Source organism: Castanea sativa, chromosome 5 (assembly GCF_040712315.1).
Source record: "Castanea sativa cultivar Marrone di Chiusa Pesio chromosome 5, ASM4071231v1".
NCBI classification, from domain to species: Eukaryota; Viridiplantae; Streptophyta; class Magnoliopsida; order Fagales; family Fagaceae; genus Castanea; species Castanea sativa.
In genome coordinates, this window is record NC_134017.1 from 64,804,704 (window position 1) to 64,817,648 (window position 12,945).

Here is a 12,945-nt window from a genome sequence, read left to right on the forward strand (position 1 = left end):
TCCGGTACGAAACAACTTTGTTTCTGTACCGGCCTAGGTGTCGGAGCGGTAAATACCGGCCGTACCGCCCGGTACGGTACGAAACAGACTTCCTTGATTAAGACTACCATTTGGCATAAAGTCGTATTATAAGAGTAACTTTCCTTTCTCATAGCACCAACCTGAACTAAGGCCTTAATATTAGAAAGGATATCAGGGATTAATAGTTGCATTTAATCAAGCCAATACAAAGCAAAGAAAATAAATTTAGCCACTTAGACACTTGCAAAAGACATAATAGTTGCAATGTGGTAGCTCAGTGAACCAAATGCTGATATAATGTCATTGTCTTCAATCACAAAAGTATCGTAACAGTTGTCCTATATTGACTATTGATGCAATTGATTTTAGCAAATGTCATATGGTTTGACTTCTAAATGCTGGTATAACTGATAATTTGGTACATAAATGTTTTTTCCCCTTGTCAGAATATGTAAACATAGAATTTGTCTGTTTAATCAATTTAATGACCTGAATTCAATTGTTGGGTTACTATAATAAAAAAACTCGGCTTCCAGAATTATAATTTGAATTTCATAGCATCCTTTATGTTAATGACTTTAAGAGCATGAAATTTTAGCTTTACAAATTTGATCGCATATATATGTGATCAAATTTGTAAAGCTAAAATTTCATGCTCTAAGAGTTGATCTGGATGAGGGTAATGTCAAAATATAGTTTATATTTTTATTAAAAACTCTCTACTTAGACTTCACAATCTGAACTCATCCAATAAGATAGAAAAAAAAAATTTGAAAAGGAGAAATGCTTTTCTAGCAATACTTTTTTTTTTTCTAGTTAAAAAAAGTTTATTTTTGTTAAAACATTCTCTATTTGAGAGAGTCATTTGGACAATTGTTTTTAGGAACCATTGCTCCAGCCAAAAATTTATTTTATTTTATTTGGGCTCATATTTTCTAGATAGAATTTTGTTCAATGTGGTTTCGCCCCTAGTTGTGAGGCGTTTAAGTGAAGTTGATGCAGGTGGAGGCACTATCAACAAAGTCCACCATGCTCTCTCTCTCTCTCTCTCTGCAATCAATCTTCTTAGCCTCCCTTGCTCCGCTTCTAGCTCATGCCTAACTGCAATCTTCTCCCTAATAGTGTTAGTCTTAAATGGACGGTTTGAATTTTATTAGCTTTTTAACATCTTAAATGGATTTCAAAAATAGTGTTGTTCCCCCCGCCCCCCCCCCCCCCCCCCCAAAAAAAATTATAGGTTAATATTTAGATAAATGTTGATGAATAAAGAAGAATCCAATACAACACTCTTCAAACATAATGAAGAAAAATCATAATAATCAAGAGCAAATGCAATCAATATGGAGCAAATAAGTCAGTAGAGCGAAATTTCCAAAGAAATAACATAAATTCAAAGCAATGCATCCCATGTTATCTTTGAAAACAAATGTTTCAAATGTTTTTATGGATAAAATGTGATTTCTAAGCAACTAAGGGTGTAAGCGGTTGAGTTCAATAAATGAGGTTTGAGTAGTGGTGGGATTGAGTGAGTTGGGTTGGTAATCAAGTAGTTTGAGCCAACAATATTTGCGTTTTTTTCTCTAGAAAATCTCTTATAAAAATAGTTTTTTGCATTTTTTAATATTTGATAGCATCAGAAAAAATAGTCAAATGAAAACTATTTTTTAGTCAACTAAAATCCCTTTTAAAGATATGACTTATCTTTAGAGATTATTTTCCACAAAATTTTATGAAAAACAACTATATCTCACTCCACGCTAAATAACGAAGTTAGGAGGCAATATGGAAAGTATTGAATACAACTCTATCTAATTTTGAGGTGATTGCCAAAATAGAAAAATGTGATAGTTTTTTTTATATAAAAAAAATGAAAAATAACTCATTTTTTAGAAACATTAATGTTGAAACAAACAAAACTTAATGAGCTATGAAATAATCTAGGGTTTAATACAATTTTGTGAGCTTAAGGTGTCTCTTGGCTTCAACTTTTTTTGTCATATTTTAGCTTTTAGTTCTTATGTAAAGCTTTTGAAAATCTCACTTTTTAATGTACAAGCATATTTTAACACACTTACAGCAAATATATAAATAAGTTGATGCTAAACGTACATTAAGACTTGAAAAAAGTTTAACCATAATGTCTACTCTATGATAAATTTTTTTTATCATCAAACTAAGAAGCTAATTAATTTTTGTGGGTTGGCAGGTTTGAACTAGTGTAGTCAATACCGTACCGGTACGTATACCGGTATCGAAACATCAACGTTTTGTACCAATTTAAATATCGGTCATATCGGCCATGTATCGGCCATATTGGCCGATTTCAGGCAATATTGGCCGGTATAGAAAAAAGCTTTTTTTTTTTTTTTTAGTTTTGTAATTTTTAAATTTTTGTAAAGACAGAATCTTAGTATGCAATGAACAATTAAGCTTTCTATTTTTTATATTGTATTTTTTTTTAATTGATGCTAAAGTCTAAAATCATGAATAATTTGTTCTGAATTGAGGCAATGTTTTATGGTAAACTTTTATATTTACTATAATACACATACACACACACACACATATATATATATAAATAAAATAACGGTAAATCCGAAACTGTACACCGATATTGATCGGTACAGAAATATATCGTTTCACTGGTCAAATTGATACAGCCTCTGGTATGAGATTGACTCCCTTGGTTTGAACCCAAAATCGAAGCTATTTTGCCAATTGAGCTCACAATTAAAACCTCTTTTATTAAGATAGTTACTGGGTATTATTACATTCTAGTCACCCATAAGTCATGACTTTGGGCTTGGAGTAGGAAAAGAAAAAACAAAAATGGGAATGTTTATTTTTTTAAAAAACGGGGGCTTTAATTATAATTATTTATTTATTTTTCAATTGAATACCTCTATCTCTTTATTCAATTCAAGCTAGCACCGTAGTTTGAGTTAAAACAAAAGTCAAACAAAATTACAAATTAGATCAAGAGTAGACGCTATAGATTGAAACTTTCTAAAAAAAAATTACAAATTAGACTTTATTTTTTTTAGAAGAAATTACAAACTAGATTTGAAAATCTAAATAACAACAAATTTATGAAAGTGGTCCGAAATAGAATGAAATAAAGGGCCTAGATTTTTTTTTGTTTTTGTTTTTGTTTTTTTGAGAAGAGAAAGGCCTAGATTTTATATCAGGATAAAACCTAGTTGTTAAGACCCATAACCTAGCAACATGCATAAATAGCGTGATAATAAGACTAAAGGCTGGGAGGTTTGACACAATCCTCTAATTCGACAATAATTTTTTGTGGATTAGCATTTTGGTATTTTTTAGAATTAATTTTAATGAATTTAAAATGTAATTTAGATATATTATATAAACTATAATAATATATTGAAAATAATGTGTAAATTGTTTATGAAAGTACAATTTTCTTATAAGGTATGAAACAATTTAAGCCCATGATTTAGTAAAACTGTAATCATTTACAGAGGTTGAGCCCAATTCCATCAAAATTATCTCAAAATACCAAAATCAATCAAAATAACAAATTTAGTTTAAGTCCTAAAATCTAAATAATTCAAACTTACAAGCTTAAAGCACAATATTTTTTTAAACTACCATATTAGCGTAATTTGGATTGGATTACTTGGATTGAAGAAGGGAGTCCAGGATCCTACCCATATACCAATTTCTGCATCCAAAACATGGAAGCAACAAGGCCATGGGTAGCATAATTGGCTTTACAATAATGGAAACAAAACATCAATTAAAGGATTTGGGGATCTTATTGATATATCACATATGCTATGATGGAAGAGATTGCCCAATGTGGAGTGACCGGGAGATATGTATGACATTGACTTCTATAATATTTAACACATCACATTCAATGATTAAATTGTTCAAACCCAAGTTGTGTCTAGAAGAAACAACTAAAATTATAGAGTTTCAGCCCAAAGAAGATCTTCACTGACATCTAAATTAGTCAATGCATGGATAAATTTACCTATGTGATCTTGATATATAGTAGCAAGGAGGGAGTTACTTGGTCTAGTCTCAACATCAAAATTAATTTTGAGCCATCCAAGAACTATGAGGTAGCAGCTGTTTCTTTAGGAACAAGCTCAATAGGCAAAACTCCCCCCTCTCCATCTCACTTACTAGCACTTTCATAAGCAACTCTTTATAGTTGTGGCACCCAGAAACTCTTAAGGTTCGTTTGGTTTAAGAGGTGAAAAAGTGAGAAGATAGAAAATAGTAGGAGGGTGAAAAAGTGAGACGATAGAAAAAAAAAATTTTAATTTCCTTCCTTTTTGTTTGGTTGGGAGTAAAAAAGTGAAGGAATGAAAAAAGTGAGTTTGCATAAATTTATTCATATATCCTTGTTAAAAAATGATGCTTAATTAAAACAAAAAAGTGACAGACAACCTAAAAAAAAAAAAAAAAAGCAATCACTGAATTATGTCCTCATTAAATAAAACAAAAAATTAACACATTTATTTAGCAAAAAAATTGTGTATGTGCAAATGGATGAAGGGAAAAAAAACAAAGCAACTAGATGAAGCGAAGAAAAAAAAAAAAAAAAAAAGGGTAAAGGCTATTATCGTGAATGAAGTCCATGTGCAAGTGCGCATGAGCATTTTCGTCCATTAAATAGCCTCATTTTCTCTCTTTAGTTTTCTCCTCATTTTGGAGGGATAACTTTTTGATAAACCCCGAAAGAAAACACCCGAGCCTAACAATTTATTTTCCTTCCTCCCCGCCCAACAAAACACACCCCAAAAAAATTTTCATTTCTATTTTATTTTTTCCAAAGTTTTCATTCACCCCATTTCACCTCCAAATAAATACACCCTTTAATTATCTTTCTTGAGTCTCTCTTAGTCAAATTAACAAGTTTAACTCTAGGTAAGCGATTCCATAAGCAACTCTTTATAGTTGTGGCACCCGAAAACTCTTAAATTATCTTGACAGAAACAGAAGATTATTAAAGAAGCAACTAACAAACAAGCAAGGATGTCAAGTACTTCACTTGCATAGTCATGAACAACTCCGTTCATCTTTTGATAGGCCTAGGCATCAAACATCGCAACAAACACTTGACTGCTTGTTGTTACTCGAATAAATCAATTTGTGCCAAATTTTGTAAAGGCAAATGGTGCCCACAGTTCATCATTCAAAATTGTTGGTACTGATTTCGATTTCAGGATCACAAGCATCCAAACAAGCAATAGGACCAGAAACACCTGTTCTGCCAGCTAAAGCCAGAATAAAGACAACGTAAAAATAAAGAGAGCAGAAGAAAAAGGAGCACTGCCAATAAATTCAAATCTGTGGTAGGGTTGACCTTCTTGGTGGGGAATCGTTGCAAACAACAGTTGAGCTAACTTTACACCAAGCTCCAAGAGGGAAGGTCGCAAAAGAATAAACATTATTATTAGGGATCCTATTATGGTGACGTTATAATCTATAAATAGAAATATTCTAGTCTATCAATAAACCTAGTTTTTTAATCTTGACTGATGACTGAGTAACTTAGTTAAGTACAGAAACCAAGTTCATAAAATTTTGGCACATTAAGAAATAAAAATATTATCCACAAATCCGAAAATATCAATTTCAATGACCTTTCAGACAATTTTTCCTGTAAATAAGTAAAACCTAAAGATCACATTTGGGTTTGGGAGTTTAATTAAAATCAAGAAATTTTGAATAATTGCTGGTGTAGATTGCATAATTCAAACCCAAGAGTTTCGGCTCATATAAAACAGGTTTGATATAATGAATTTGAAATGTCTTCTTAAATCTAATCATTTCAAGCCCACATATTAATAAATCTCGAATCCGTGCCTGTGATCCATCCATACATGAAACATCAACAGGGGGTAAAAGGTTATTCCATACCCTATTCTATGTCATTTAAACTTCAAAGCTCTTTTTTTTTATCGCTCTATACAAACCAACCAAAAGGAATAGTTACAATGTCCCATAAACCATAGAAATGATAATCCACTACTTCCAACAGTACCACATAAACAATTCACAAGGAAGTTGTGCAGTAGAAATAAAAGCAAACACACCTAAGCACACGGGCACACGCATTTCACCATAGAGCATGCAAGAGACAGAAATTCTTCAAAATGATAATATGCTCCAAGCAGTACAACTCTCTTCAACTTCACTAAATAAAACCAGACAATCAATAAACCTTTTCACAAAATTTCGGTCATCCAAAAAATATATAAGGACAATAACCCAAATCTCATCAACCCAAAAACCCAAAAAAGCAAACATGTATTCCACCTCTAGAATACATTAGATTTTTTAATAATAGAATACATTAGTAAATGAAATTGAAAAAAAAAAATCCAACACCTACTTATGATCATCTATCTAAAAGTCAGTCGCTCGATCACTAGCTTCCCTAACTTTCTTCCTTGTACAAACTTTCTCCCAAAATTCTCAACCACACTGTACAAACCATCAAAAAGCACTCCATATATATACATCATCAGCCAACTTCATGCTGTAGCCAAAGAGTAAAATTACATTCTTGTCTATGGACTTGAAGCGGATGCCTCTTGTCTTGGTTCTCTAAGATACCCAAGAAGAGTTTCAGCCTGCAAAACAACCGGATATTAAATAATTAGAGTCAATCATAAATCCCAAAATCTGAGTATAACATGCAATATCTAAGACTATGGTCTTTTAACACAACATCATAATCTCTGAAAACTCTGAGCATTCCAATTATAACAATTTGCACCGTATCTATAGTAAAGTTCATGCACAATGCATGGCGGACAGCATAAAATCAAAACTTAAAAGTTCAAGTTTGTAAGGCCCCATCTAAAAAGCTACCATATCAACAATTTGAGTGAAGATCAAGCTACTAAGACTCATCAACAAGTGGAATCTATAGTCTTCACTACTTGGTATGGCAACTTTTTTAGAGTCAACCTAACCAATAAATTGTGACCCAAATCTTGTGCAATACAAAATCCAGGATTCGCTCCCTAATTTTGTCGAAGTCATCAAGTAGCCCCAAATATGCATAACAAGCGACTATATTACATCAAACATTTTAGCCCAATTGCCTAACAAACAAACATAACTAGCATAATTCCACCATGCTGTTACTGCACCGTGCAACAAAACTATTAACAATAGTACTGATTTTGAGGATTGATCTATGAAATTTGCACTATGTTTGGGAGTTTATAAAGGAAGGGAAAGGAATGTAATGGATAGAATGGAAAAGAATAGAAGAGAATTAAATAATTATTCCTTTGTTGTTTAGATATGTGAAAGAAAAGGAATGGAATAGGACAATTTTTTGGGAATTGAATGGAAAGAAATGGAAATGAATGATTTTAAAACAACATTATTATTATGCTTTTTCATTAATAAAAATAGGGGTATATGTATTTAAGAAAAAATTACGGGTATCATGGGGACTTCTGTTAAAATTCATTAAAGCCCATTCTATTCTCTCCTATCCTACTCAATTTTGGAGGAACTAAAAAATGGGCTTATAAGGGAGAGGATCAAAGGAATGGAATACATGGGTTCCATTTCTTTCCCTCATATTTCTCTTCCCCAACAAGAGAAAGGGATAGGATCATAGAATACAACATACTGGTGTGCCTACATCAATGGCCACGGCAAATGTTTTACAATATCTCAAAAACATGGTTGCCCCCAAGTCCTCTCTACTACAGAACACTCCTGAGTCTTTTACAGGAGACCACTTTCTCATTCAGAATATGAACCACCATCTCTAACAACTACCAATCAGCTCATATGACCAATTAACACAGAAATTCAGTAGCAATGCATATCAAGAATGTCAAGAAGACAAACTGTCCTAGAAAATAAAATGAAAGACAATCTTAATTAGCTAACAAACCAAACCACTGATCAAAAGTAACAAAATTGCCACCATAGCTATTCACAATCTGTTATGTTAAGTTGTTAACACTACCAATCAACTTAAAAAAAAAAAAACCAAAAAGAAATTACCAATGGAAACAGTTTGATCATAATCAATCCAATACCACCTCTAAAAAACACTCACCTTGTGCTTAGCTCTAACACTCCCCGTCTGCGAAAGCGCGGCCAGCGGAGGAATAGCCCCTTCTCTCACCAGCAGCCCTCTATTCCTCACACTGTCGGCACACAGCTGCAACAAAGTAACCACCGCAAACTCCTTCCCCTTCACAGTCCCATCCTCAATAGCCTCCACCAGCACCGCAATCCCGCCTTCCTCCACAATTGCCTCCTTCCCTTCCTCAACCCCAGCCAAGCTACTCAGCACCACCATCGCCTTCTCCGCCATCCCCGACCCCTGCTCCGCCACCAGAGCCACCAGCGGCTTCACCGCACCGGCACTCACCGCCCTCTCCTTGTTTGGCTTTATCGAACAAAGCTTGTACATCGTCGTCAGCGCATCTTTCTTCCCTCTATTCGACCCATTCAGCAGCAACGAAACCAGAGGCGGGATGGCCCCACAAGCCCCAATTGAGCTCTTGTTCTCCTCCACCAAAGCCAAGCTCAGCAACGCACACGCAGCGTTCTGCTTCGAAGTCTCTGTCCCTGTCTTGAGCACATAAACAAGTGACTTTATAGCTCCAGCATCAGTAATCACCATCTTGTTCCCTTCGTGGAGAGAGAGGTTCAGCAAGGCCGTGACGGAGTGCTCTTGAGTCCACGGATCACTACACCGGAGAAGAGGAATCAGAGCCGGAACCGCACCGGACTCGCCGATTAGAGCTCGGTTATCGGCCCGGTTCTTTGCTAAAAGCCTGAGCTTCGCCGCAGCAGATCGCTTCACAGCAATCGACGGCGATTGCAGCCCGTCTATGCAGATCTTCACCGTCGGCTGAAGATCCTCAGGCGAAATGCTCTCGATTATCTCAGTAGAGAAATTCTCTCTCTGCAAAAACCCCATGCAAGGCTCAGGGTGAACCTCGCTCGACTGGCCGTTGCTGTCCGACGCCGCCGCCGCCGGCAAGCTCGCGAGCCTCTGCAGCTCGCCGGAGATGTCGCTGCTGCAAGCAGAGAAGTCACTGAAAGCTTGAGAGAGATCCAGAAATTCCTCCGACGACGATGAACTGGATTTCACTGACTTGTTGGTCCGCAGAGCCAGCTCGCCGAGACGCATGTCGACCACGGAGTCGGTAAGGTTCTCGGACACGAAAGCGGATCTCACGGCGGCGACGACGGGGCCGGAAAAGGAGCAGCTGTTGGTGTCTTCGCCGGCGACTTCGTTGTCGCTGTGAAATATGTTGGACCTTATCGTGCGCATCGAGCGTCCGACGTGTCGGTTAATCTTGGTGGAGGAGGTAGTGTAAATGTTTCGTGGTAAAGGGAAGCGATTTGAGCTGGAGTGAGAGTCTTCTAGAGAAACCATTGTTGGAAACAAAAAAAAAGTTTGAAACTTTTTTTTTTAATTTGTTTGATGAATTTGAGAATGTTGTTTTTTTTAGGAAAATTTCATGGTGGAATGAAGTGAGAGAGAGAGAGAGAGAGTGATAAGTTGAGAAGGAAGACGAGGGAAGAGACTTGAAGGCTGGCTTTGGCTGAGGATAGTGGATTTGGTATCTGTGGGGGTAAAGGCTAAAATAACAACTTCGTTTGGTCATAGAAGTCACAAACCACATAAATAACACATGGTAAGTAAAGGTCTTATCAAGATTGAGACCTTTCTTTTTTAAAGTATGTTTGCTGTGTAAAATGGTATTTTGGGTTTAAACGACTGTTTATAAAAATGTTAAACAAAATTTTGACTTTTAAAAATTCTGTAGGCTCCTAAAATGTCAGAACACCTGATTTTATTTTGAGTTTTAAAAAATTGCACATTTAAGATTTTGTTTGGGAATAGTTTATTTAGTAAAAATTAAAAAATTTTACTAAAAATTAAAAAAAAAATTAAAAATTAACTAAACAAATATAATGGAATTTATGAATAGTGTTAAAAAGTGCAATGAGACGTATGAATATTATAAAAAAAAAGTTAAAAACTCAAATAAGCTGAATCAAATAATCATATCTCAAACAGGGTTCTTAGATTCTCAAAATACTTATGTATCATTTGGTACGAAAGAATCCACATTACTCTTAGCATTCAGATTTCTAAGAATATGATTTATAGAGAATATGATTCATAGGAATCATATTCCTAGGAATGTGATTTCTATGGATGTGAGAATCACATCCCTAGGAATGTGAACATATTAGGAATGTAACTATTCCTAGTTCTCATTCCTAGGAATCACATCTTTGTGAATGTAGTTATTCATATGTTTGGTTTCATTGAGAATCTCTTATGTGGCGTTTGGTACGGGGAATCCACATTACTCCTGGCATCTAGATTCCCAGGAATGTGATTCCTAGGAATCACATTCCTAGGAATATAGCTATTCCTATGTTTGGTTTCATTGGGAGATTCCCAGGAATGTGAGATGATAATATTTGGTGTATTCCCAGGAATCTTAAATGAATTATTTGTTTTTCCCATTTTGTCCTTAGATTTGAATGTGAAGTACCAAGCCCATTAAAAAAAATCTTCCTTTAAATAAATAATGAAAAAATATATATAAACTATTAATTAGTCATTTAAAAAAATATCTTACTCTAAATAGATAGATAAAAAACATTATATAAACTATCAATTAGCAACACATTCATTAAAACTGTGATCTAACATTTCAAAATGACAAGAATAATACAAAAATAACTATTAGCAGAGTTATTTATCTTGTTTATGTTGTTTTGGCGGGAAAAGATAAAGACAAGAGAGAAGATATTGATAATTTGTTTTATAGTTTATTTTAATTGCTTAAATGATAAGAAAAAAGGGTTAAAATTGTCAATTTATAAAAAATACAATTTCTTTTAAGTTTGGGAATCTGGATTCCCACCTGTTTTAAAGGGAATCCACATTCCTACTGAGAGGGGTTTAAGGATTCCCCTGGCATCTGATTCCTTAGCGTAATTTACAACCAAACATGGGAATCTTTAAACATTCCTGAGAATTCTAAAACATTACCCCATACCAAACGCCACCTTAATATTCTTAAAAATATAAAATGATAATGCTTGGTTTATTCTCAAGAATCTTAAATGAATTATTTATTTTTCTAATTTTATCCTAAGATTTGAATGTTCCTTTAAAAAAAATATTCTTATAAATAAATAATAAAAAACCAAATATAAACTATTAGTTATAACAAATTCATTAAATTTGTAGTCTAATATTTCAAAATGACAAGTATAATATAAAAATACCTATTTAAATTCTCAAATATTTTTATTCTTAATAATAATTTTAAAAATATTTTAATCCATAACAAAACCACCTGACAACGTTTAGGTCAATAAATCCATTAATAATTTGTTGAGCAACACACACACATTAGCAAAAGTGAATATTTGGCAATAATGAAGAGTCTCCCCTTCAAACCCTTTTTTTTCCACGCATGAAACCTAAATAAAATTTTGTTAAAGAATATATTAACAAAGTTGTGTATCATGTTTATATTATTTTGGTGGGAAAAGATAAAGACAAAGGGAAAGATATTGATACTTTGTTTTATACTTTATCTTATTTGCTTAAATGATAAGGAAAAAATGTTAAAATTGTCAATTTATATAAAACACAATTTCCTTTAAGCTTGAGAATCTAGATTCATATCTGTTTTAAATGGAATCTACATTTCTACTGTGAGGGGTTTAAAGGGAGAATCCAGATTCCCCTAGTATTTGATTCCTTAACGTGATTTGTAACTAAATATAAAATTTTTTAAATATTCTTGAGAATTCTAAAATATTACCTCGTACCAAATGTCACATTAAGAATATCTCCAACAACACATGTAAAAGCAAAATAATTTCTATAATAGATATTGAAACCAAAAAAATTGTCTCGAATAGTTTCTCTAAATCACAATTTTTTTTTTTTACAATGAACCGTAGTCCATCAAGTCTGATGGCTTATTATACATTAGCAATTGGATTTTTATGATTAAAAAATTAAATTAATTATTATTGTATCAATTCTTTTTCTTTTTCCATGATTTATTTTTTTTTCTCTCGTACTATTATATTAACTAATATTTAAATGAAATAAAAATAAAAATAAAAAATTTATTAAAAAAATTATTTTTAAAAAATACATAAATAAAAAGTAAATATAACTATGCACTTTTTGCAAAAATGTAAAGAACCCGGTGAATTACCCTAAAATCAATGGAGGGGAAGGAGTGTGACGTGACGGTCGGTGATCACAGTGTTGAATTCGTGTGGAGTGTGTGTTGGGACTTTTCAGATGGCGTTTTCTTCTTTTTTGGGGTGGGGCCGTCGGTGGTGAGAGTTCTCCAATTGAAGATTGAAGCGTCGTCGGATTGAGAAAAAAAGTTTTTTTTTTTGGGTTAAACATTGAGAAACAAAGTTGAAATTACAAGAAAGTGTTTTTTTTTTTTCAACTGGGGTTTTGGTTTTGTGAATTTAGTTGACTGCTGTGACGTGGCAAAGAAAGATTCTGCTTTGGGAGTTACGACAAGGGTCACTTTATTTAACAGTTGTAAAAAAAACAACACTTTGGGATTGGTCGGGACACGTGTTGCCAGCCATTTCCACTTCTGTAACGTACTTTGATTATTATCATCATCATTCATCTTGTCTTGTATACATACGATTTAGATCAGACGGTGCTGAGGGCATTTACAGAACTGAACTGATCAGCCCCCTGAATGATGGCATCTGGAATCTTTCTACTGTGTACACGTGCCTGGCTGCTGGAAATCTTTTATTAATTCCAGTAAATGCTAGTACGTACTAACTACTAACCACGACTAAACCAAGCGACACAGATTGTTGGGTCAGTTCAACATTTAAAGGTTAATTTCAATGCAAATAGTAGCCACC

The 12,945-nt window shown here is 33.8% G+C and overlaps 1 protein-coding gene across 1 annotated transcript; it reads right to left on the reverse strand.

Annotated features, from left to right (window-relative positions):
• Positions 1–6,140: 6,140 nt before the first annotated feature.
• Positions 6,141–9,651, reverse strand: LOC142636315 (uncharacterized). The gene is made up of 2 exons (XM_075810496.1): positions 8,096–9,651; positions 6,141–6,638 (listed from the first exon to the last, which is right to left on the reverse strand). The coding sequence occupies exons 1-2, from the start codon at positions 9,428–9,430 to the stop codon at positions 6,576–6,578; spliced, it is 1,398 nt and encodes a 465-aa protein (XP_075666611.1). The 5' UTR covers positions 9,431–9,651; the 3' UTR covers positions 6,141–6,575.
• Between the last annotated feature and the right edge of the window lie 3,294 nt (positions 9,652–12,945).